The following is a 27386-nucleotide window of genomic DNA, read 5'->3' on the forward strand; positions in this document are numbered from 1 at the left end:
GTCCATTATGCTATGTGGCAGCCAATGATTTCCATATTTATTGTTGTCAACTCACGTGGACGTAAATATTACGCGTCACAGCCACATAGTAGAAATACGAATATTAGTTTTAAATTGTACGAGGTCAAATTCTATGTAAAGTTAAAACATGGCTGCCAACCAAGATTCTTCATCCTCCGTAGAAATAGGAAGTAACCGCTGCATGAAGTTTTTATAGAACGCATTGTCTGCTACTCATTGAAGTTTCCTCCCCTTAGTAATCTTGTTAAAGAAGTCTGTCCCAATGGAGAAATAACAAACACAGTAATTATAATCAGTAAACTTTGTTTCGTCGATATATTAATGACAAATGTGTCGTCCTCAGTAGCTCAAAGGCTAGTTAATATGTTGGTCTTTACATCAAAATAGGTTTTTCATCAGTGTTCATTTTCTTTGGGTTAATATGGATAGCGTCCTTAGATATACGTATACGGTTTTTATTCTAAATATTTTGAGTTCTAAATATCATACATCCACCAGCGACCAACATCGAACATCTGTATATACTTCACTGTATCATTATCAGTATTGAGGCATATATTGGCTTTAGTCATTCTAAAATGCCATCCAGGCTTCTGTTTTTAATGATGTTCAGGCTAAACATCATTAAAAAAAGAAAAAGCCTTGACGGCATTTTAGAATGACTGATGTTGGCAAATAAGGAGTTTCGGTTAATTTTCACTTAAACAGGGGACAAAAGTGTGCTTGTATACATCGTCATTGGTCGTTGCCTCAGGTAGTGCAGAATAAGACCTGAAATCTGTTTTCTTGATCAACACAGTCATGTGCTTTAGGTGCTTGTATAAGGTGTTTAATGCTGATAGTCAGAAATACATACATGCCAATGATGGTCTCAGAGAGTGAACACACAATTCAGAACTGGTTTTAATGTGCAAGTCAAGTCAAGGAATATTTATTTATAAAGTCGGGTTTACAACATATAGAACACAAGCTCTGGACAGCTTTTAAAGCCGACTTGGGCAACAGTTCTACTTTTGTCAAACAGGTAACAGGACTGGGTCACAAGATTCCTTATAAAAGGAGGGTGCTATTAAAGTCTTCCTGATTTTTTAGTCATACATGATAGCCCCAAAGTCTCATAATTGAATAGTGATGAAGTTATTCGTCTTAAAGCTATAATTAGAAATGTTGACAATTTGTATACCATTTTAGCAGTAGCAAGATGAGTTCGCTGTCCAGTGAGCTAGATGAGGATTCTACGTATTCGCCCACCCTGTTCACCCCACCCCCACTGGCTCCAGTCCCCCCTCCTCCACCTTTCTCCCGCACACATTATCACACAACCACAAATGGCATACAAACAGATGTCAACAACTCAGCCATCAGCTGTGAACCTGAAGCAGAAGGGCAGAGGGCCTATACATATGCTTGCAGTGCTATACCGTTAGTATATTATATACACATTTGTAACCAGTAAGTCTTATAAAGAATATAGTAAAATAGTATACACCCTGTTATTCTAAGGCCAAAATATTTTCCTCATCTTGTACTTAACAAATAAATGAATGATTAAACAATAAAAGTTTTTACTATATAATAAGAACAAATAATGTTTTAAGTTGTTACTCTATAATAAGTATATATTCATATTCATTTATAGCAATACCATACATGTAATTTTATAAAGTCAGTTTTAAATTGATGATTATTAGGCTGTCTGAACATTGTGTCAAACCTGCCTTCCAACTCTTTTCCATTTTATTTCAGAGACAATTTAGAAAACTATGTTTGTGTTTCGTATCAAAGGAAAGTGGAACCTATTATTCAAAGTGGACCACAGTAAGAACCTAGCTGAACATTGAAAACTCTATTATGAAAAATGCATAAAAAATTCAGTGAAGTATGCAAAAAAATCCATAACAACAGAAAAAACGCATGTAAATCTGTTCCACTTGATTTACTTGATTGTTCTGTAAAGCTGGGGCCTGCTAATTCAAGGTTCTTAGTCATAACTTCAAAAACCTTAAATCTCTTGGAACATATCACTAAGGATAGATTAATTACTTTAATAATTGTAGAATACATTTATGAATGAAAGATATGCTTTACATTTATCAACTGCTTCCTGCGAGTATAAGAATATAAGAACCAAAGCCAGTGACAAAATATACAAAAACCCACTAGTATATTTAGCCAAATAATGAAATACGACCCTAACGTAATTTCTTGCAAAGTCAAACATGCCCAAAATGTATAACTAAATCTACATGTGCTAAATTAAAACAATGAAATTGTAGTTATATATTTGTATCAAACATACAATGTTTCTGTTTGTGTAGATGTGGTCTGGTTGCCCTGGCAATGGGGGAATCCATTCTGCAGCGGGAGGTGAGCCTTGACCAACTGACCACCATCAGTCAGGCCCAGGGCTTCTCCAAGCAGGGGGAGATGTTCTCAGGTATAGTTTATTGAAGCATAGGGGGTAATTGTGTGTGTCTAAAATGTAAAATTATATCATACTTGGTACAATATATTCTGAAAAAAACGCACAATATTATATAAATTACTGACAAGGTTAAAAAGCCCAAACAATACCAGATGGGTAGAGCACATTTAGTTTTTGTAAAGTTTATGTGACATTACAAAACTAATCCTTACACAACTAAGTTCTCTGCTATGAATCAAGATGAAGATGAATCAGTCAGCTTAGAAATTGTACAGCATAAAGCTGGTACAGTTGTTATGTCTTTGAAAAAGAAGCTCTCCAAGTTCAATGCCAAAGTCCCTTTCTTTTTCAAATGTGAAAAGAGTGTAGTATTCCGATTTTTTCTATGTGTCCCTGTGTAAATATAATTTGCGTCCAATTATAATACAGTTACAGTCAGTTTATACTATAATGCGCAATAGTGCATTAGAAGTAATTAAAACATAATTGAAAATTGACATCTGAAGTTTTTAATTCATATTGCATGGAATTTTGCCTAATATCCAATTTTGATCTTTTAGAAGATCATGATTATTTTTCAGCAAACAATATGGAACAGTTGGCGCGACTTGCATTCGGATGTAAAACCTCGGTATTGGACATTCGCGATGTTAGTGGGAAATGGGAGTTTCTCAACTGTCTTGCCAGGGGCGACATTTTGTTGGTGCCATATGACCCAGACAAGAACTATGTTCCTGTATTAAAGAAGGGTCATAAGGCACATTGGGCAATTGTTACAGGCAAGTTTGTATTTAAACTTACACTTAAGATGTATTATACTTGTATTTAGACTTACAGTTAAGATGTATTATATTGTATTTAAACTTACAGTTAAGATGTATTATATTGTATTTAAACTTACAGTTAAGATGTATTATACACATTTTTCCATTTCTGTCTAAAACCTGTGGAATGTCAACTTTGTCGATCATTTATTGAATATTGCTGATCACAAGTATACTTATAATACAAATAAATACTATCTAACGTTTCATGCAAAGACAGTTTGTATTTTATTAGTATTTAATTTGATATAGGTGATGTCTGTAGTTCTTATTCTATTGCCACTTGTCAATAAAATAAAACTTCATGAATATAAACTTGTAAAACTGGTCCGCCAGTCATCCAAGACTCAATTGGATCGATTGACTAAATTTACATATGGTATGAGCATGCTTTTTCTGTAGATAAATATTCTATTTTAATCATACAAGGGAGCAAGAAGATAATCAGTCTGGAGTTACTTCCCCTTTATCTTTGCTATCAGTACTTATCGCTGTATCAGTTCGATGGGAAGCACATTTGAAGATAATCTGTCAGTTCATGACCTATGTCTTTCAGGCTTTTTTGCTGCAATCAGTGATGACCAGATCTTAACCAGACTGCAGACCAGCAGTGTTAAGAAGGACTCTGAATTCTCCAATCTATACCACTGCTCCATACCGCCTCTTCCCTCCAACACAGGGCGTGTCTTGCCCGTAGAGCCCAACATAACCCCGCGGGCATTATCGGCCATTGTTCCGGCCCGTCCACAAGGTGCTGTTGTGTCTAATAGAGCCATATCGGCCCGGACTTTGCCTGCTGAGCCACCCAAACTTCACGGGAAGGAAAACACTAAGTTGTGTCACAGTGTGGGGAATCTTTCGTCTCAGAAAACAGCTGGCGCAGTGACTACCTCAAACTCAGCAGCATGTAGAAATCCCCTAGAAGCCGCCTCGTACATTCTAGTGTATGCTAAACAAGGAAAAAGCAAATACACAGGAATCTGGAATGCCAAGACTTTAGTTGAAAGCTGTTGTAACTTGATCGAGATAGACCCACAGAGGCTCAGGGATGAAGAGAACTATGCTTTTCCGGATAAAGGTATTGAAGAGGAACTGTGTGGGAAGGTTGTGGTTTTACACGTTAAGAAATGAACAATGCTTCAGAGTATTGGATCACGAAACCCATGTAAAGAAATGAACAATGAATCAGTGTAGCCAGTCATGTTACCCATGTAAAGAAATGAACAATGATTCAGTGAAGTGAATCGCGTTACCCATGTAAAGAAATGAAGAATGATTTAGGATAGTGACTCACATTATCCATGTTAGTAGTCTGTATACTAGTGCTGTCTGTTAGACTGGAATTTACAAAGGTTGGTTAGCTTTTCATAAACATAAACAGAAAAACAGTGTGAAATTTTTGCTACTTAAGCGACTGTTTGCATATAATCAGATATGATGAGTTTGTTAAGATCTAAGGAATCGATATTTTGATTTTCTTTTCTTTTGTTTTACTTGAACATTGTAAATGGTTTCAAGTAATGGTTTCTTGTCATGTCCATATAATCTATTCAAAAATAACATATACATGTACGTATATATAATATATTTTATTTTTGTAACACATACTTTCAATTGCTTTGTACGAAGTTAATTGAAAGTATATTATTAAGAATGGTGTCTTTTATCTTGTGTGATGTATCTGGTATAGAGCTTTAAAAGGATTTTTTTTCTCTGGTTTTCATGTCAAGAGCTTTATTTCTCAATCTATACTGCTGTTAAGATTATGGTGCTGAATCTTGCATATTTGATTATGCAATGTTACTTTCTGAACACAAATTAAATTTGACCGTTCATATTATTGAGTGATTATGATAATTTGTAACACTTGTGTTCAATGTTTTTTCATCATTTTCTCACTTGGCATGGGTTGTAAAAATGAGTTCAGTGGAGGTAATTTTTCAGCTTTTGCAGGAAAAAGTTTAGGTATTATACTGTAATAGCTTTGGTTAAATTCAGCAAGATGCAAAACGTTTAACCTTGGCAATATTTCAAAAAAGGGAAAAGATATTCTTATGAAACTTGGTACACATATTGACAGACTAGATATTTGTACCATGACCCAAAACTCTGGCATTACCATTTGTTGAGTTATGCCCTCTTTTGGCTGAAAAATGCAGATGAATATAGGCATCTTATTTGCAAAGCTCTTGTTTGTGAAATATTGTCCCCTGTTTGCAGACTATTGAAGCTATTTTGACATTATTGTAAATGGTTGCTAAGCAGTATTTAAACCAATCATAATAACTTTTTTCAATCCGATTACAAGACTTCTTCCACAGGACTCATTTCCACTAACATCACTTTTTTTAATTCTGGAAAAGTTTTTTTTTCATATTCTTCTTCTCATTTGGAGTGTGGGTACAAGTCATTTTGTTTATTATCATTTATGAAGTACACATATGTAACCTGCTATTCACTGATTGGGAATGGGTGTTGACACTAACAGTAACAGTTGTAGTTGTTCTTGCACTTATTAATTCACATAAGGAATTGTTATTTAGTATAGATGTGCAATATTATCCATACAGTGGAAACTCGCTATGTCAAACCCTGTAATCGGGATATTCTGGTTATGTCAAACTTTCTTCAAATTTTTCGGTTTAGTTATATTCTTTTTATTGCAGTTATATCGAATGTTCCTTATCTAAAAGTCTTGCTCAAGGTCCCAATTACTTCGACATAGTGAGCTTTGACTGTACAAATGAATGCATTTTCGAGCAATTGTACTCTGATTCATCATAACAGGACATGTTGTCATGGTAACAATCCAGGGACGATATTCATAAAAGTCAATTTTTAAGTTAAGTATCAATATAGTAACTTAGTGATTTCTGAAATACTTTATTATCATTGACTTCATTGAAAGTACATAGTTAAATGTTAAAGACAAGTAATTTTCTTTGAATTTGACTATAAATATATAAACATTGACTATAAACATGTTGGGGCAATGACTTGCTGTAAGATGGGAAATTACTTTTATTAAGAAGTTTTATGAATATCACCCCAGAAATGATTAAAATGTTATGTATTCACAAACATATATATTTTGTTTTCTCACACAAGTTATTTTTTCAGTTGAATGTTGATATACAAATGACCTTTCAATTGTGCTGACTTCCATATTATACTCTGAAGTCATGTGATTCATACCATCTTGTTAGTTAACCAAACATATATGCTAAATTATCCTGTAAAATCGCATTTCATGTATTCAAATGGCTGTAATGGACGTTTCTTTGTTCTTGTATACGTACACTTGTTAAAGATTATTTTTGTTTTTTATTTCAATCAGAATTGTTGGGTTTATTTTCTGTTGTCTACTTATACGTGTATTACTGTATATCTGTGTTCCTAATTATATGTTCAAACTTTAATGTAAATTGTGCTTATTTCATTGACAATTAGTATGCCAATGCACCACCTGGTTATAAATATTCATAATTGTTCAACCAATGAAGAGATTTACTAGTAACATGTCAACTCTGGAAAAAACAATTGCAGATGTGGATTTGAATTATTTAAACAAGAAAAAAAAATCTTTGTTCCAAAATCTATTGTAATCTGATTTGGGACATCAATTTCCAGATACTCAATTGGTTTAATGGTTGATTTTATGTCATTCTTCTTAGAAAGGAGTTTTTATGTTGAATATTAAGATTTATTTATATTTTCATGGTTGTTGGCTTACATTTTTTATTCACATCATATGATGTTAAACATACATTTACCTACTAAATCTGGCTATAATTTTGTGTACTAATTTAAGAAGACTTAGAATTGTTGCTTTCAGTTACATGATTTTGAGTTTATAGACTCTTCAATTTGTTTTAAGTACCATGCACATGTTTTGGTAATGAAATATATTAAAGGATCTAGTTAACAACTTAGTTATCTGTAATATGTTTTTATTAGCTTTTTCATGTCCGTCCATAAGTATATTTGAGAAAACCGTCACATTTTATTTCTGACAGATGATTCAACTGAACTCAATTTTATTATAAATTAAAGCTTTCATCCTGAAAGTTTACAGTAACAATATCATTGCCAACTTGCTTTCTGAACTGATTTATGTTTTATTTATTTCAATCATGTTATTATTTGCGAAAACAAGAACACACTCTTTGTATTATGCTATTTGAAATGAACCAAGCAACTTTGATATTATGTATGCTTGACAGTAAGACAGATTAAATGACTGCTATGAGATTTACTAAGGGGATAATCAAATTGAGATTGATCTTAATTGCTCATGAAATTGATGTTTGTTGTAAGCTTTTTCTTTTTGACAAGATCTTTATATCAACTATGCTTTTAATACTGTCATCGAAATTAGACTTTGGATGAACAAGCCCAAAATCTTAATCTAGTGCTTGGAACAAAAAAAATCAACAAGCCCTGCTATACGAAATCCAGGATTTCAGCAAGCCCGTAAAGCATTTTACCAGTGTATGGCTTGTGCTAATTTCCATAACTGTTAATATCAATATAAATTTTGATTTACTTCTATACATTACGGTACATATTTCTAAATCTGTTTGTTAACCATTATTTATTTATTTATTTCTCTGATTTCCGGAATGTTGTTCAGTGTATTAACAGATTGTTTTTCATAGATATATTTATATATGTAACCAATTATTTGTAATAAACTATCTCGGCAGTATCAGTTTTGTACTCTTTTTCCAAGCTAACAATCAAACCTCTTGACTCCTGTTCATGTATAGGTTTGTTTAAGTGTTGGTTAGATGTTTTGTCATATGATTTATTGGGCAGTAGACCTTGCCTGGAGAATAGTTTGACCTATGAAGAGAAAACTAGTGGTTGGTTGTACTTTCCCTATGTATGACCCCCATTGTTTTGGGGGGTCAATAGGTCAAGCAAGGCTCCATCAACAGTGTAAAACTTAGTCAGCATAGGAACTTATAATGCAGTTTGGCATAAGGCCATGAAACTTCTGAGGTGGATCATCTGGACTAGTAGACTGACCCCTAATGTCAGCACAATAACTTAACAAGAAACGCCGCAATGCGACGAAACCAGGTTTTCAATGATTGACACAAGAACTTCAGCCTTGTCTGTTTTTCTATTTTTTGTAACAGTGACCTTGACCATAGGGACCCCAAACGCAATCACATGAAAGATATCCATAAACTCTTCCTTTATACCAAGTTTGGTCACGGTATGTGGACCCTAACTAAAGTTATTAAGTTTCAACCATTTTCTATTTTTAGTAACAGTGACCTTGATCTTGACTCTAGGGACCCCAAATGCATTCCCATGAAAGATATCCATAAACTCTTCCTTTATACCAAGTTTGGTCAAGATATGTCAACCCTAACTTAAGTTATTCAGTTTCAACCATTTTTCTATTTTTAGTAACAGTGACCTTGACCCTATGGACCCCAAACGCACTCCCATGAAAGATATCCATAAACTCTTCCTTTATACCAAGTTTGGTCTAGATATGTGGACCCTAACTAAAGTTATTCAGTTTCAACCGTTTTTCTGTTTTTAGTAATAGTGACCTTGACCTTGATCCTAGGGACCCCAAACGCAATCCCATGAAAGGTATCCATAAACTCTTCCTATAGACCAAGTTTGGTCAAGATATGTCAACCCTAACTAAAGTTATTCAGTTTCAACCGTTTTTCTGTTTTTACTAACAGTGACCTTGACCTTGACCCTAGGGACCCCAAACGCAATCCCATGAAAGGTATCCATAAAATCTTTGTATAGACCAAGTTTGGTCAAGATATGTCAACTCTAACTGGAGATTTGTTTCATAGGTGAGTTTGACACCACCCGGCCGCCCTGACGCCCGTCTGCCTGAACAATGACGTTTGTCATTCTAATAACTATGTGCAAACCTGGTTTAAAAGCTTTAAAGGGGTCGATTGTATTGTTGTATGAGCCATATTGAGTTTGGGGTCAGCAGGTCAAGGGCACAAGTCATCTTCCAATTTATTTTTTTTAAATCTAGCACTGTTTCTAACAAGGCAGCACTATGGGAACATAGTTAATTTCATCCAATCTTGACTCGTCTTGCTCAATATGTTGATGGGCATAATAACACACAATTTCAATAACCAGTCTGACTGCATTAGTTACTTCTAAAATTACGACCCTTAAACTGACAATATTAAACCAGTTAAACTTGTATTTTCCAAATGATAATAGTAATGTCTTGAATAGTTTTATAATTTGTCAGTTACCCAAGTCATAGCCCTTCAACTGTCAAAATTTGACCAATCCCTTCTTCTACTGAACCTTTTTTGCATGCAATCTGAAATAAACTGGGTCACAATATTTATTTGTATATCACGTCCAGGAACAAACAAGGAACTTCTTCAGTAACTTTTGTTTAATGACCCTTCGGCCACTCTGCCTTGTGGTAATTTTAGTAACATTAAGGCCACGACCCCAACTTTCTTTCTTCCAAAAAACAGACAACTAATATTAGTGGGAAATCTGACAATAATATCTTCATATATTAGGAATCTGAAGATCACAATAAAGTAAACTATTCAACATGGCCTTGGCAGGAAACCATTTTGATGAAATAAAGCAAGTCTTGTAAGGATAACTGGACCGAGGTTACTAAATGTACAACAAAACAAATGCAAATTGAAATTTATTAAAATGTACGCTCAAAAGAAGAGTTATTTACAATGAACATATTTACACAAATATATCTTATATCTACAGTACATAACAACAGTTGCAAATGACGAAAAGAAAATTTGACAGCATTTTTTTAAATGTTATTTTTTTATTATGTTTTTTTATGTTGCTTATTTTTAAAAAATAAAATGATGCAAAATAAATTCATATCATTCCCTTGTATTATAAATAAAATCTGAAAATGCTTTAAGATGATAATCATTTGAACAACTGCAAGTTTAGCAGACAGTTTATTTATCAAAATAAAACAAAAAAACATTGAGAATTTCAGAAATAAAAGATGAAATGCAGCAGACTTTATTCAAAGATTTTCTACAGAAATAAGAAAAAAACACATTAAAGAACAGACATAGTTGTGTTTTATATAACTGAGATGTGCGGTTGATTACAACCAGACATTTAATCACTGTTCAATATACTTGCATAATTTCCTCATACCAGTAATCATTTCCTAGTACATTAGTACATGACTGTTCACATGTTAAACATATTGTCGATTTAAAATCACCCTAGCTGAAAGAAGGGGAAATTTCAGGCTCTGAATTTCTAGAACTGACATACCAATACATACATACATGTATATTAATGAAATAGTGCTGGAAAATAGCTGAAAAACATAAAGGGGGAAGATTTCATATATATAAAATAAAAAGCATCTGTTTAAATATAGATTACTTTTTTGATATTAAAGCGCTAATGATTTGTATCATATACAGTTGAACCCAGTTGGCTCAAATTCCCAGGGTCCGCCGAAAATACATCAATCCGGAAGTACATTTTCCATTGAATAGTCTTAAAAGCTGAAATTTAATCCCTCAAGTGCACCAATGGCCTCATATCATTACGGCAGGATTGTTGTAATTAGGAGTACTATTTTTAAAGCTTTTTACCCCAAGAATCTTAGTATGGGCCCCAGTGTGTGAAAACCCATGAAATACCAGTTTCTGGTTAAATTCATAATTATTGTAATTCATTTGTAATTAATGATCATCTTGCCCATGGCATCAACCAAAGGTAAGTGCTCTTAAGTTTTTATTATCAGTACCAGTACTTCAATTCCTTTTATCAATAAACTTTTAAGATTAACATTTTTTACCTCTTGAGGTGTAAAGAGAAAATGTTCATTTTAACCTAGGCTGGGATGGTATTTCAGCATCTATCTGATTTATTACAAAAATTAAGGTTGTTTTTTATAGCGAAAGCTTGTACATGTTAAACCATGCTTTTGAAATATTTACAACCAGGTGTAAAACAAAACCTAAGTAATAATTAGATTGAACAATTTACTATCATCCTTTGGTTAAGTTCTGAAATTTTGATATCATGGCATTACTTTGCCCATTTAAAGTGACTGGGAAACATGCTTATTGTTTTAATTTATGAATGTGAATAAATATCAATGTTTTAAATAAATGAGGAAATCATATTGTAATGAAAAGTTGCATCAGCAAAGACTTGAAATAATATACATGCCCCGAAAACAATACTTATGTACTTGTCATCACTTGACAGCCTCGCTCATTTCAGAGTCCACAAAATTTTGCTCATCTTCAGAATTGGTTTTTATTGATCGAGGGATTTCAGCGGACATATTCTGTTTTTCATTCTCCCCAATTTTCCCACGCTCATTCGCATCATTCTTTCCCAAAATTCCTGGCACTCTTTCAATACCTGCAATTTTTAACATTCGACTCTGAATACTATCACCTGATTCTTTGATAGGGTCCTGCTCTTTGGATCCCACAAACTCTTCCTCCTCTTCATCTTCCATTGGTTCCCACACTTTTGAAGTTTTCTCAGCCTTACCAGAACCCTCCCCCTTTGACCTTCTTCTCAACTTAGATCCATCCTCACTACGATGTCTATCTCTCTTCTCTCTCCTGCCTGACCTATGCCTATCTCTACTCCCCGACCTATGTTTTCCCTTACTTCTAGACCTCGACCTAGAATGTCTCCTATCTCTTTCTCTAGGTTTCTCCCTGTGTTCCCCACTCTTGCTCCTAATCCTCTCTCCACTCCTGTCCTCCCTTTCCCCACTTCTATTCCCCCTCCCCCCACTCCTATCCTCCCTCCCTCCACTCTTATCTTCCCTTTCCCCACTCCTATCCCCTCTCCTCCCACTCCTATCCTCCCTCTCCCCACTCTTTTCCCCCCTCCCTCCACTCTTATCCTCCCTTTCCCCACTCCTATCCCCTCTTCCCCCACTCCTATCCTCCCTCACCACCTCCTCCTTACTCACATGCCTTCCCCTGATCCTTTCCTCCCTTTGTTTCTCCTTCATCCTCCTGTCCCGATCCCTTTGCTCCCTCTCTTTATCCCTCAATTCACGCTCACTAACACTCACCCCCTCCATCTCCTCCACCCCCTCTCCAGCCCCTTTCTCCCTGTTCTCCTTCCCATCTCTTTTCACCCCCTCCTCTCCCCCACTTTCCTCCTCTCCACTACCATCATCCTCCTCCTCATCGTCTTCATCATCGTCGTCTTCCCCTTCATCGTCTTTGTCACCTCCCACATGGCTCATCATCTCATTGATCTCTTCTTCAAGCTTCTTGCGGCGGTTTTCTATCATAGCTGCAACATAGTGGAATGAATTTTATCGGTTATGAAAATATTTCATGATTGGATTACCGGTACTACACATTTGGTACTACAGGTTTATAAACCTATATAATTTTATGTGTAAACCAAGTCTCCTGCCAGATAGGCATGTACATGTACAAGATGCAGCATTTAAATGTTTCATAAAAACAGAGTGAGACAAAATCAAACTACCCAAAATCAATCCCTCAATGTGACCTGAAAGTGGGCTGTATTCAAAAAGCTTCTTAGATTAACCTTAACTTTAAGGATAGAGTTTAAGTGTTTTCAACTTTTCATAGGACAGTAAAATAAGTTTGCCAATAAACTGAATGGAATCACTTAGGCATATCTAAGGACATGAACCTTATTGAATATGACTTAGGGAATACAAAGAACAATGAGTGAGTGCATTATTCTTACCATCAACAGCTGACTTGGTGTCCTCTAGTTTAGATTCTGAATCTTCTGTAAGGATTTTGGGCATGTAAAACAAGCAGGGTTTGGCCTTAGTCAGGATAAAGTTCTGTAACTTCTTCGTTTCTCGCTCCCAGTTTTCATGCTGAAAATTTAAGTGAATAATCAAGTAATCTCATTTCTCGAAATGAGATTATTTGATTTTACTCCAGATTATATGATAGGATAGATAATAAATGGGTAAACATAACAGTTTTGCAGTTATTTAATTTTGAAAAAATAATAAGCAAGAGTGACTTTGTATAAGTTATCATAACTTACTTCACAATCGTTGTAAAATATATAATGTTTAAACTAAGCATACAATCAAATTCAACCTACATTATGAACCATCTCCATCTTCTGTTCGATGGTACGAATGCGGACTTGTTTGCGCCGCCTCTCCAGGAAGAGTTCTCTTCTCTCCTGAATTATCTCCTCTTTCTCCTGCAGGAATTTCTCCTCTAGCTTCTTCTCTATCTTGACCCTCTGTTCTTCCTGAAAGCATCCAGCACAGGGCTTTAATTAATGATTACAGTGAAAATAAGACTTAAGAGTATTTTCAATTTCTATTTTTTTTTATTCTAAGTGTAATTTAATTTTGACACTCACCCATGAATTTGCAGAGCCAAAAAAAGAATTTCCTAATTTAAAGGACAGGCCAGGTTTGTTTTCCAATATCAATTTAAAGGGTCAAAATTTGCCCCATGCGTAATTGATAGCCCTGCCTTGGGCTAATGGGCTCATGTTTTAAGGTCATATATATGTGTATAAAGTAGATTGTATCATTTCTGAAGAATTTGATTTCCATAAAAAGGAAATTTTTAACAACGTCCTTTATTACCTTATCTTTAGATTCTTTCGACTCATCTTTGAACTTCTGAAGGGTTCCTAGTATCATGCCAAACATTCTTCTGTTTCTGTAATGAAAAATACAAAACTCATCAAGGTTCAAATTCATATTTTACATATAATTACCGGGTATGTTCTGTATCAGGATATAAACTAACAAGCTGGCATTCAAAGGAATGTTTACAAAAAGAAACTGAATCAGACAGTTATTGCAATTTTTTTTTTTCAGAAATTGAAATTATATCCCTCCTACATTTAAACAGATTTTATTAATAATTTCTATTCCATGTTTTGTTCCAACCATTTTAGGACAAGGGTTTGGGTCTTTCTGTTTGGAAAACAATTTATCATGTGTATTACTGGCATAATTTGGAATTCCTATTTTTCCTAAAAATGTAACAGGAATGATACAAGAAATTGACAGTGAAAGACTGTCGTAACTTTTGTTCCTGTAAGAAAAACCTAAATCATTCCTCACCAAAACCTTTTCAGGATCTCAATTTCATGCAGTTATCTTTTTCAACTCTGAAAGATTTTCCTTAAATGGCAGTTTGGGAATGTTCTTTTTACATTTAGGAAATAAGTACATGTTTTCATATTGGGAGTGGGTCTAAATGTTGGTGTTACACCGCGCCTGATAGCCATGCCGACACAGCTGTCATAAAATATGAACCCTGCATGCTACCATGCTACACACATGACATAAAAACCATCAACACAGCCTGCATGTCATTATTGATATTGGAAAACAAACCTGGCCTGTCCTCTGCTGTCCTTATTTTGTGCCTCAATTGAGACTGTTCTTGAACGTTCTTCCCGGGGGGTAGTGGCAACCACTGATGACTGGAGAGCGGGCTAAAACATACAGTCATGTCATTTCAGGATAAGGCAACATGTGACAAAATGCAAAAAAGTTACTTTAAATGGCAGGAGAAAATTTCAATTAGACTTTTCCAGGTTTTGATTTAACACAATTATTTTTCAAAAAATAATGCTGTATTTCTCTTTTTTACAAAGTTAATTCATGTTGAAATACTTCTTGTTTACGAATATTGATTTCTCAATATAACTGTATATGATATCATGCTTGTTAAATTCAGTATTCATTTAACAGATGACCATTATTACAAGTACTGGAATACAGTACTTAAGTTTGTAGGGCTCCATAAAAACAGGTTTAAATTTACCTAGCCATGATCAGCAACCATGCCTAGACCAAGTCAGAAACAAGACCAATGCAAACAGATGACAAATGCTCATTCCCTTGTCAATCAAGGGGCATTACTTGCCAATTATAAAGTTCATGTTTTATGATCTTGCTATACATAAGCATTTGCCACTGGTAAAATGTTTTTTTTCTGAAAACACTTCAAGGTAATAACAAGAGAAGAGCCCTACTCTGTTTCTGGTGTCCTCCTCATCCCCGCTGTCCTGTCCTCGTGCTCGACCTCGACGCATTGGACCCAGTCTGTAATCACACAAAAGAGATATCATTGTTCACATAAATCATAAAAAAACTCCAACAGTATTAATAATACCTATTATTAAAGCATACACATTGATGTCTTCAGCAAGTGGATCGCCAGATGAATTTTCATTAAATATTATAAAAAGCTTCTAATGACCACTTTAAATTTCTCTCTCATTTAAACAGTGCTTAGCAGCTTACTCTGCCATTCTTTGCAGGGGACACGAAAACAACAATTACAAGATACTAATTAAAACCTACTACAAACTAGAGATTGCTTTTTTGAAAAAGCGCTTGTCTCCCCTATTGTGTGGTCGTAGCTGAGAAAAAATAAATGATGGACATGAAATTTGTAACTTTGGACTGGAGACAAACTAACAGTGAAGTTTGGTTTATTCGATTATATTAAATAGTGAAGAGAAGAAAGTGTTGTTGATTAATCATGGAAAATGTAAACGAAGTTTGCATTGTATGAAGTTCCTGGGCGCAAGCGTTATTCAATTATTGATCGGAAACCATTTTTCAGCTCACAGTCATCGTGACCATGACCTTTTACCTACTGATCACAACATCAATAGGGATCATCTACATAACCAACTTGCATACCAAGTATTAAGTTCTTGGGTGCAAGTGTTCTTTAGTTACTGAGCGGTAACCATTTCTTCAACTCAAGGTCATGGCAACCTTGACCTTTGACCTACTGATCTCAAAATCAATAGGGGTCATCTACTAGTCATGACCGACTAGCGTACCAAGAATGAAGTTCCTGGGTACAAGCGTTCTTAAGTTATTGAGCAGAAACCATTTTTAAGCTTAAGGTCACCGCCAACGTATCATTTTTTACCTGAAGGTAACCTTGACCTTTGACCTTTTGATCTGAAAATCAATAGGGGTCATCTTCTAGTCATGAACAACAAACTTACCAAGTATGAAGTTCCTGAAACCAAAGGATCTTTAGTTATTGAGCGGAAACTTTTTCTTCACTTCAAGGTCATGGCAACCTTGACCTTTGACCTAGTGATCTCAAAATCAATATGGGTCATCTTCTAGTCATAACCAACTAGCATACCAAGTATGAAATTCCTGGTTGCAAGCGTTCTCTAGTTATTGAGCGGAAACAGTTTCTTCACCTCAAGGTCACGGTGACCTTGACCATTGACCTACTGATCTCAAAATCAATAGGGGTCATCTACTAGTCATGAACAACTATGAAGTTCCTGGGTACAAGCTTTCTTTAGTTATTGAGCAGAAACCATTTTTAAGCTTAAGGTCACTGCCAACATAACATTTTTTACCTGAAGGTAACCTTGACCTTTGACCTTTTGATCTCAAAATCAATAGGAGTCATCTAATAGTCATGAACAACTAGCATACCAAGTATGAAGTTCCTGGACCCAAAGGATCTTTAGTTATTGAGTGGAAACCGTTTCTTCACCTCAAGGTCACGTTGACCCTGATCTTTGACATAGTGACCCCAAATTCAATAGGGGTCATCTACTAGTCATGACCAACTAGCATACCAAGTATGAAGTTCCTGGGTCTAAGAGTTCTATAGTTATTGGGCGGAAACGAAGTGTGACGTACTGACTGACTGACTGACAGACTGATGGACTGACTGACGGACAGGGCAAAAACAATATGTCTCCCCATGAATGGGGGAGACATAAAGATATTACACGCAAATGATTTTTACATGGAAGGTCACCACGACTTTGACTATTGACCTTGTTACCCCCAAAACAATTGGGATCATCTAGACATCATGACCAACCTCACTTCAAAGTTTGGTGAACCTAGATCAAAGCATTCTCCTGATATTGCACGGAAATATTTTTTTACATTAGAGGTCACAGCGACGTTGACCTTTGACCTTGTGACCCCCCAAAATATAGGAGTTTTCTAAACCTCATGATCAACCTCCCTACCAAGTTTGGTGAACCTAGGTCAAACCATTCTCAAGATATTGAGCGGAAATGTTTTTTACATTGGGGGTCGCCGCGACCTTGACCTTTGACCTAGTGACCCCAAAAACAATAGGGATCTTCTACACCTCATGACCAACCTCCCTACCAAGTTTGGTGAACCTAGGTCAAACCGTTCTCAAGATTTTGAGCAGAAATGTTTTTTATATTGGGGGTCGCCGCGACCTTGACCTTTGACCTAGTGACCCCAAAAACAATAGGGATCCTCTACACCTCACGACCAACCTCCCTACCAAGTTTGGTGATCCTAGGTCATGCGGTTTTCCAGTTATCGATCGGAAACGAAGTGTGACGTACAGACGGACTGACGGACTGACAGACTACCGGACTGACGGACAGGGCAAAAACAATATGTCTCCCCCAGAGAGGGGGAGACATAATTATGTAAAATAGTGAAATACCTTGCAAACGCTCCTCCTCTACTTGGTCTGGGTCGCTGGTCTCCTGGTTGAATCCCTCTTCTGGATGATAATGGTATTGTTAAAAGATGTGACGATATGTACAGATCAAATGTCAAAAATCATCTCAAAGTTTCAAACTCTTATTAATTTATTTTTTCACCTGTTTTGTTTATTCAAATTGTTAAAGATGGCAGTATCATAACTTTAAAATACATAATTATTTACCACGTAATGTACGTTGACTTTCTATTTGTATTTACGGCAGTATTATTGTATGGAGTCATTATGTTGAAACTTTTTTCTGATATATGCTGTGTTTTTTTAAGGAATAAATAATGGAAAAAAGCATGGTTAATTTAGTTGAACTTATTTTGGTGGAGTTTTTTTTCTTCTTGTTTATGTAATTCTTGGTGTCAAAAGTGACATTACTTTCTGTATTATCTGAAATATTTTATTGCATTAATGATTGTAGGTTTAAGTTTTTGTTTGTTGCATTTCGCTTGTTTTTGTGGAATCTGATATGTCTACTTAAATTAATTACTAGTTTATTTGTCTTTGATTTATAAGGAACTTGAATATGTTTGAATTGTCAATACATTTATAATGCTCTAGTGTTTGGTGTTATTTAATAAGATGTTTTCTGGAAGATTACAATTGAAGTTTTTTTTCAAATGGTCCATAAGTTTCAATGAGCAGAGGGATAATTAAAAAATAAATAAACACCAAATGTTATAAAATTGGAAAAGAAGATCTTAGTACAACTTTGTTTTTTGATAATGCTTATAAATGTGATGCTAATTAAGTTCCCTTTATTCAATAAAGAAATATTATTCATATCTAATATTATAAAATGCTAGAAATAAAGTGAACCTTGCAATGTTGAATAAGCGATTCTCAGCCATCCTTGTGTTGCCTTCTCCCCTGGGTTGAAATTCCCTTGATGTATTCCCCACTGAGACTCTACGAGCTGGTCCCTGCGGCCTTCAACATCAACAAAAAGAAATATAGGACAAGCCTACATTATAACACCAGTGCTTTTAATAAAAATTATCAAAAAGCTGTGCTACATAAAATCCAGAATTTAAGCAAGCCCAGACAATGCGAATGTCCGTCGGACAGTCGGACATGTCCGGTATATTTCCATTTTGACCGACGGAACTTTTGTTTTGGTCGGTCACAATGTCCGGTGAAAAATTACAGTCAGCACCGTTTAATTTTCGGAAAATTTACTTTCAGTTTCTAAATAAATGTTTAGAGTTATTTTTAACTATTATATCATGACTATTCAGCGTGTTAATCCGTGTATCACTATTTGTAAACCCCGTTTTGCACATGTTTCCTTAAAAGCCGAAAAAAACACGTAAGGTTACGATTTCAGTTCGTACTCTAATACTTTTTAATAGACCGAATTTTACGGAAATGTTCGGACCTTGCAAAATTCCGTAATTTTTTTTCGGCAAAGTGGTTCCCGGCAATCGTGTTAATTTAAATATGATGATGAATATACGGAGCTGACACTCTTTCCGCTCTGTTTAACATTGCCAATAACAAGAACTCTACTTTCGTTTTTGCATAAATGTTTTGTCTGAGTTTGACTTGTAGTACAATTCGTTATATATTTTAACCGCACTGTATCTTTAATTTAAAGATGAATTAAAAGAGTAAGATCTGGCTGCTCCATGGGTAGACGAACCGGATATGAGTTTTTTTGGGAGGAATGGGAGGAAAAAAATAATGACTTAAGATCCGAAATATTGATTTTTTTGACCTGATGTTTAGCTTCTTTTTTGTAATTTATAATAGTAGGACACATCTAACCAAGAAGATCTAAACCTGTTATAATGGGGAATTACAAAACTTATTTAAATAAGAGGCTTAAAATCAAGTTTTAGGCTGATGTAACTGAATACTGTTTGTTACATTGCGACAGATAAAAATTTGGTGCGACAGGTAAACTTTCAGGGTTTACCTGTCGCAATGTCCTGTGAAGTAAAAAAAGTTTTCGCGTTGTCTGCAAGCCCTGATTTTGTTTACCTCTTTATTTCAACAAATGCATCAATGTTAAATTCACTTTTTTATATATAGAGCTACATATCATTTTTTTACTTAAAGTGTATTTTTCAGCCTTATGCAATCTAGTAAAGAGAACGGTACACCCTTGGGTCATTCATTAAAGTGTGATGGCGATTTCTAAAGTGTACTGAACATTTAATTACAAAATTGAATGTCTTATTTTAATTAATGAACTTTTATAGTACATAATTATTTAAGATTTTACAAAAAAATTAAATGTTACTCAGCAAATTACAAGTCCTGATTAATTTCAACATCTTGACTACTTAGTCTAAAATAATAGACGTGTTATACGGGATTCTTCCAATCCCTAACGTCTAAACGGGAATGTGCAAAAAACGGGGGTGTTTTAAAAATATTGAAATTGTTTTAACCCTTTACTTCATAGATACGCAATTTTACTTATCTATCCATAGCTTCATAGATACGGATCTTAACGTTTTATCCATAGCTTCATAGATACGTAATCCTACGTATTCGTAATGTAGGGGCATTTATTTTCATACCTGATGCTTGTTTATTCGCTATAAATTCATATTCATGAAGTATAAACATCGATAAATACAATGCACTAAAAAAAACACTATGTTACTATTTAAAGAATTTCGGAAAATCGCGAAATAAGGTCACTGGTATCAAAGATGCGTAAAACGTTGACTGCGCAGGTTTGTGGGCATTCCTTTCTCGTTTTCCTCGTGGAAATTTACACAATACTGCAAGTTATAATTAACTACCAATAATACAACTATATTTTATTGATCACGCGCCTGACGTCACAGGTCATGGTTCGAAAACGTGTCAAAATGTTGGCCATGTTGGATAAACAAAAAATCATCTGGCTTGTATAAACAAAGGCCATAAATCATTATATGGGACATATGTGTCACTTCTGTTTCGCTAATCCGGTCATAAAAATGCGCATCTGCTTCTACAAATTGAAAGTAAGTACAAATGTGTTATAAAATAATGACTATCCCTATTGTTAAACTTTGACATGACCCAATTTAACATCGATCAGCTGTTGAAACACGTGTTTTCGAATACACAAGAATGCAATGTAGAGCTCATTTCTGCCCTTGTTAACTTCAGTTTAAAACAACATTCCTGAATAATGTCATTTATATTTCAGTGTTTGTCTGACGAATCGGAACATTCTGACTTCGATTAAAATTAGTTTGAGTACGACGTCGAGATGGCGAATTCGGACCTCGGCGTCACGCACACAAGGATACGAGAAATGAGGATTTTTAAAATCAAACCCAAATGACAATACCTGGACATGCAATAAACGATATAAATTTAGAAAACAACAACATGCAGGCCTCATTTAGTAGTTGAATAATAACTTTATCTGTTCATTGTATTGTTTAATAACCGAAAGTTATACGTACTGTGACTGTTGATCAACTTTTTTTTTCTTCTGTTTCATATATATTTAAATATACCGTGCTTCTTTGTTGTGAATTATTTTTTAATTCTGTCCAACTTTGTTTCAATTCAGGTTGCATTAAATGAATTATAAAAATATGTTGTTTATATAATATTTTGTGTTATGTTTGATAAATAAAAGTGTAATAAAAATTAATTTTCATCAAATTTGACATATTTTTCTGTTTATTTATGAATATCATGCGTAAATAATTTAGATAACAGAATAAAATTTATATGACTGGATTGGAAATTTAATTCTCTATAAACTTTACATTGATGACTTATTGATTAAACCAAAAGAAATACTATGAAAATAGGTTTGTAATACATGAGGGTTAAAATTCCAATAATATCAAAAATCTCCTATGAAGTAGGGTACTGATATGAACTGATAAGCCATACACTGGCAGCCTGAAATGGCTTAGGTTTACATGAAGTAAAGGGTTAAATGAAGTATTTTATGGTTGAAATTGATCATAAAGAGTTATATTCATATTTATCCATGTAAGTGAAATGTTATTTTGCACTAAACAAGCATTTAATGCATTAAAACAAGTTGTTTACCTTTCCAATAAAACGAAAGTTGACTGACACAGAAAACAATTATGCGAAGGGGAACAACTCGATACAATCGTAATAACTCGGCCTCCTCCGACAAAGCTTCGAGATAGACCTCGTTACACAATCGTAGCAACTCGGCCATTGCCGAAATGTTCCGAGCGATTTAAAACTGTGCCCTGAAGCCTTGCAGGTGCCCGTCATGTATATATCGTTATGTTTTGACAGAATGAAATGAAGAAAAGCCGTCAAACTCATAATTATAAGTTGGATATTTATTTTTTGTGTACGGAACTAATATAAAATAACATTATCTGGTAATGTTTCTTGTTTTTATGATATTTTATAGACGCTATATGCTTTAACCCGGAATCCTGATCGGAACAACTACCAACTTTTGATACTAAAAAATTTGTAGGTGAAGGATTTGCCATATCAAAAATCTAAAAAAATCCGTCAACGTACAATTATTTGGACTACTTGACTACTTTGCTTTATTTGCTAATAGCCTTCCGCAAGTCTCTTAGGATAGTGAATCGATTTAAACAAGCTGGTTTAACATTTAGTCAAAGCGGATAGCTAGAACAGTAAAAAATACTCAGGAGAACGTTACACCCTATTTCATTTTTTTAATCGTTCCGGTACAAACATTTTAAGATTTTCAAGGTGTATTTACGCCCATTATGGCCCTTATCTGTAACTCTGTATATACTTTAGTAAAAAACTATCATGAGCATGGCAGTAAAACCTTATGCCTTTGTGTCCTTAAATCGTTAACAATTTATGATTGGTGATAAAGACGCATTACAAATATAATGTAAACAAACACTTTATCCGAATATCAATATCCGAATGAATTCATGTCATAAAGCGGTACAATCTTAAATGCAATAATGAAATCATTATTACCTTGGTACATCTGGATCTCTTCCTGTTAGCTTTCTGATGTTATCATCAAGCCCTCTCAAACCCTCCTTAGCTTTTTCAAGCTCGCTTTGCAGCAGATTTACACCACGCACCGTTGCCATTTTTGGTACAGTCTAAAATTTACTTCCGTTTCGAAATTCGATCACATAATCTGTCCCAATGAGAAACCGACTCAGAAATGACAAGTTTTGGCGTTCACGTAATTCAGTGTTTAAATAGATTTTTTACATATCTTTCCAATGATACTGACATACACGTTTAAAAGATGGCTAGATGCCGAAATAAAACTCATGAAACATTTAAAATCCAGATGCAACCCGAGCAAAAAATGACGGTTTATGTCAAGACAACATTAAATACTCCTTAAGCAACAGTGTGGTGGACTTTTGGAATTCCTACCCCGACACTGTTATATAAAGGAGCGGTTCATGATAAGTGCAACTAACTTGATAACCGCTTTTGCTTGTTTGTTTGAGCTTACGAATGTCTGTCCGCATTGCATTATATATTTGGGTCCTTCAGTATGTCACCTGTCAGCCTAAATGTCCCCGAAAACGGAAGTAAAATGCTTATCAAAATCAAAAAGGTCAATGCCAGTGCGACGGTAGGCGGCTCGGGGAACAGTGCAAGTAGCGGCAGCGCGGCCATGTGGACCCTGAGCAAAGCCAAGCTCATAAATTTAGTTCATGATTAAAAAAATAATAGTCCACATTCATATTGTGGCAATGTCAGTGTATGAGGAATTTTAGCAAAGATAATCAGTATTGTTGGCATTTCTTCGATGGCATAGTAAATTTAATTCTCCCACCTCAGATAAGTAGATCCAATAATTTAACCATGCTAGAAATTCTTATCTTGCCCACGGGCGAAGATAAAATGCCCGTATGAAAGTCCTTTTTAATGGTCACCACATTGAAATTACCTCCCTTGTTGAAGACTGTCGTCTGTAACATCATGGAAACCTTGTCTTGTGGCAATATTTAGAACGCTAATAAATTATTTCTCGGTTCAAATGTCACCATAAAACAGTTTTCATGCAACTTTTAAGAAATAATGCTTCACTCTCCTTAGAACTATTTAAAGACCGGTTTGACTATTAACATAATCTGAATCATTGCGCGCATATCCATGACAACCACGAATTATTGCATATCCATACGTAATTATTTTCACTCAGCACAAAAGAGTTCCAGCAAAAAATACATTTTTACTTAATTTTGTTTAACTGAGGTGGGAGAAAAAGCATCTACTATAGCCGCTCGTGTAAGATAGGTTCATCCCGACCCTCGCGCAGGGTGTTTTGCGGAAACTCGGTTAACCTCGTTTCCGCAAAACACCCTACGCTCGGGTCGGAATGAACCTATCTTACACTCTTGGCCATGGAAGATACTTATATTCCATTGTGCCAAAGCCAGCCGGGTATCTAGAGCGGACGTGAGTGTCGAACGATTTTCGCATTGAAGTCGCTTATGACCAGCTACAAAAAGCATTCTTTAGTTACGTTTTAGTCGAGTACGTGACTTAGGGAAGAAATCAGTAATGATGTCCATTTTTGGAGGCCATGAGAACGTCCCCCTGGCGAAGATCCATGTACACTACACACAATATAATCAAATACAATGCATGGAAGCAGATATTTGAATTATACTCCATAATTATACATGCACTATGTAATAAAACTTTATGTATTTTCGTGAAATTTTTGCATATATGGTATTAAAATTCATATACGGAATGGCATATACAGTCTTATGTATATTACAGAGATCGAATTGAAGCTTGTTTCCCAAGTTGATAAAGAAACGTAACTCCGTAACGATTTTAACCAGAGTGAAAGGCCCGATTATACGAACATGTATACAGTTTCAAGACTACACTGCAAATGTACCGGGCGGTTTAAGCGTACGGACGCTTTCAGTTTTAAACATTTAAACGTACAAGTGTTCAAGCCTTAACACCCACGTGTTCAAATGTTAAAGACGCACTCTTTCTCCCAAATAAGATTTACCGCAATTAATAATATTGTTTCAATATTCCAAAAAGATAAATAAATGTCGAAAACAATAGTTCTTATGAAGGAAATCCGAGTTTAATATGAAAGAAATGAGCACAAAGCACGGTATTTTTACCTTATTGGACTATAGTAGACCACAGTCAATCTAAGCATTCACCAATCATTTAATATTTTTGCGCTTTCCACTATTAAATTATTAAATGCACGGTTGCGATCTTGTTATCAGTAATTAATATTTTCCATGAATGCATTATTTAGTGATTAGTTAAAGGTTTATCAGTCAAAACTCATGTTTGTTATACATGTGTATTTATTAGGGATGGCAACGAGTACCCGAGTACTCGAGTACTCGATCGAACGTCCGAGTACTCGAGTACCAAATCACTACTCGAGTACTCGGGGAAAAAAATCAAAAAAAAATCTATAAAAATCACCAAATACACGATTAACAGACAAAATATCAGATCTGGTTAGTTGCCAAGAGGACAATTTACGGTCCCTCTAATCCCCGCTGTGTACACAATTGACCTCAATCAATTAGTTGACAGTTGTTGTGATAGTTGCAAACTGTCAACAAAGCGAAGTTTTGATAGCGGTACTTTCACCTACACAATTCTATTGTATACCAATTAGAGTTCTTCCACCAAAAAATGGACGCTAACGAGCGAAAGAATATCGACTGTTTACGAGAATTGATTTCTTAATGGGCGTATTTTAACTATTTTTGCAATGATTATCACAATTGATTGGTTGATATTTTAAATCAAGAATTATGAATATTAATGAGGTAAACAACAATTACACAGTACGAAAAACTATCATTTTAAAAAAAATAATTGTAGAGTAAACAACTCAACAACTGAACTTCGTATGGAATTTCGTTCACTATTTTTATGTATGCTATTAATTTTCGTTCATTGGAATTCTAATTGTTGTTTATTTCTGCAGTGCATACTTGTATAAAATGAAACGAATAAGACAAATTAAATGCCTGAAACAACATTTGTTTTCTTTTTATATCATTTTTTGTTAAAATAGTAAAAATACGTAATGAAAGTTTACTTTAAAGGTGAAAATGACCAATAATACGACCAACGCACAATATACGTCATTAACGATACATGTATACACAATCTTGTCTTTGCGAACACATATTCAATTTTTCCGAGTAATCGAGTACCCGAGTACTCGATCGAACGATCGTCCGAGTACTCGAGTATTAACTTTACTACTCGTTGCCATCCCTAGTATTTATTGATTGAGAGTAAGTGTCACTTTTAAGGCTAGGAGCCGGAGCAAATTTTGTTAAAGGTGACACACAATGGTCTAATGTACTGTTCTATTTGAACATTTTTGCAAATCCAAGCATGTTTTGAGATTGTTTACAAGGGAATGTGTCCGGAAGTCGGATCGATTCGGCCCAGTACCCCTTTTGCCATGGGCCCTATCAGCCCACTTTTGTTTTTACGTTGCTTACAATGAGTTACATTTATATTCGGATTTATATCGTATTTAATTCATTGTGTCAAAAATTTCATATCTATCTGAATAATGATGTTAAAGAGTTCTCTTAATTAAAGTGACTCGCTCATGTTTTGTAAAATGCACTTGATCAGTGTTGCAAATCATTAAACAAAAATACCAAAAGCGTGAATCCATTAGCAAATGTTGATATTTGCTCAAATATCGTCTTTGAAAACACTGGTTTAGTGAGTCGATATGTTGTTTCAGTGAGCATATATGCTTGTTCGGTCAGTCGATATGTTGTTTCAGTGAGCCGATATGTTGGTTCGGTGAGTCGATATGTTGTTTCAGTGAGCCTATATGTTGGTTCGGTGAGTCGATATGTTGTTTCAGTTAGCCGATATGTTATGTTGTTTCAGTGAGCCGATATGTTGGTTCGGTGAGTCGATATGTTGTTTCAGTGAGCCGATATGTTGGTTCGGTGAGTCGATATGTTGTTTCAGTGAGCCTGTATGTTGGTTCGGTCAGTCGATATGTTGTTTCAGTGAGCCTATATGTTGGTTCGATCAGTCGATATGTTGTTTCAGTTAGCCGATATGTTGGTTCGGTCAGTCGATATGTTGTTTCAGTGAGCCTATATGTTGGTTCGGTGAGCCTATATGTTGGTTCGGTGAGTCGATATGTTGTTTCAGTGAGCCTATATGTTGGTTCGGTGAGTCGATATGTTGTTTCAGTGAGCCGATATGTTGGTTCGGTGAGTCGATATGTTGTTTCAGTGAGCCGGTATAGTGGTATTATTTCAAACAGCATTGCTTGTAATTTTGTTCTGTAATTTAAATAAATTCGGACGTGTAGCGGTGTATTTTGCCCTCGTTCAAAGCCAAAAATATGTTTGCAATGTTACATTCGGTATGCCTTTTAAATATCACCTTTCTACCTATAAAACTATTTTAATATAGTGCCAAACTAAAGTCACCAGGCATCTTTAATTCACATAAATGTACATCGGATACATTAAGCAACTCACCCAAGATTTTGGATTTTATGTTACTCTCTTGTGTTCTATGTTGACGTTTTATTTAAATGTGAAATTGACCATCATTGTGGCATTTTATTTGGTCAAACAAAGTTTACATATTTCTTTCCATGATAAAAGACCTCTCAAATAATTCGCAACCTATTTGTAT

The 27386-nt window shown here is 35.0% G+C and overlaps 2 protein-coding genes across 6 annotated transcripts; one reads left to right on the forward strand and one right to left on the reverse strand.

The window, feature by feature from the left end:
* Nucleotides 1-285: 285 nt before the first annotated feature.
* On the forward strand, nucleotides 286-7978 carry LOC128221024 (UPF0692 protein C19orf54 homolog). Of its 5 annotated transcripts, none has more exons than XM_052929425.1 (6): nucleotides 286-303; nucleotides 1213-1443; nucleotides 1768-1839; nucleotides 2340-2458; nucleotides 3007-3225; nucleotides 3827-7978. In XM_052929425.1, the coding sequence occupies exons 2-6, from the start codon at nucleotides 1223-1225 to the stop codon at nucleotides 4399-4401; spliced, it is 1206 nt and encodes a 401-aa protein (XP_052785385.1). In that variant the 5' UTR covers nucleotides 286-303; nucleotides 1213-1222; the 3' UTR covers nucleotides 4402-7978. The 5 variants fall into 5 exon arrangements, with proteins under 5 accessions (XP_052785385.1, XP_052785382.1, XP_052785383.1 ...); XM_052929422.1 differs by having other exon boundaries at nucleotides 291-374; XM_052929423.1 differs by having other exon boundaries at nucleotides 291-374; nucleotides 3028-3225.
* A 1957-nt stretch (nucleotides 7979-9935) lies between these two features.
* LOC128221413 (pinin-like) lies at nucleotides 9936-22822 on the reverse strand. Its single transcript, XM_052930024.1, has 9 exons — nucleotides 22704-22822; nucleotides 18603-18713; nucleotides 17733-17792; nucleotides 15280-15349; nucleotides 14636-14736; nucleotides 13874-13949; nucleotides 13372-13527; nucleotides 12997-13135; nucleotides 9936-12567 (listed from the first exon to the last, which is right to left on the reverse strand). Exons 1-9 carry the CDS (start codon nucleotides 22820-22822, stop codon nucleotides 11498-11500), a joined length of 1902 nt encoding a protein of 633 aa, XP_052785984.1. The 3' UTR covers nucleotides 9936-11497.
* Nucleotides 22823-27386: the final 4564 nt, after the last annotated feature.

The sequence above is a fragment of the Mya arenaria genome, chromosome 16 (genome assembly GCF_026914265.1).
Source record: "Mya arenaria isolate MELC-2E11 chromosome 16, ASM2691426v1".
NCBI lineage: Eukaryota > Metazoa > Mollusca > Bivalvia > Myida > Myidae > Mya > Mya arenaria.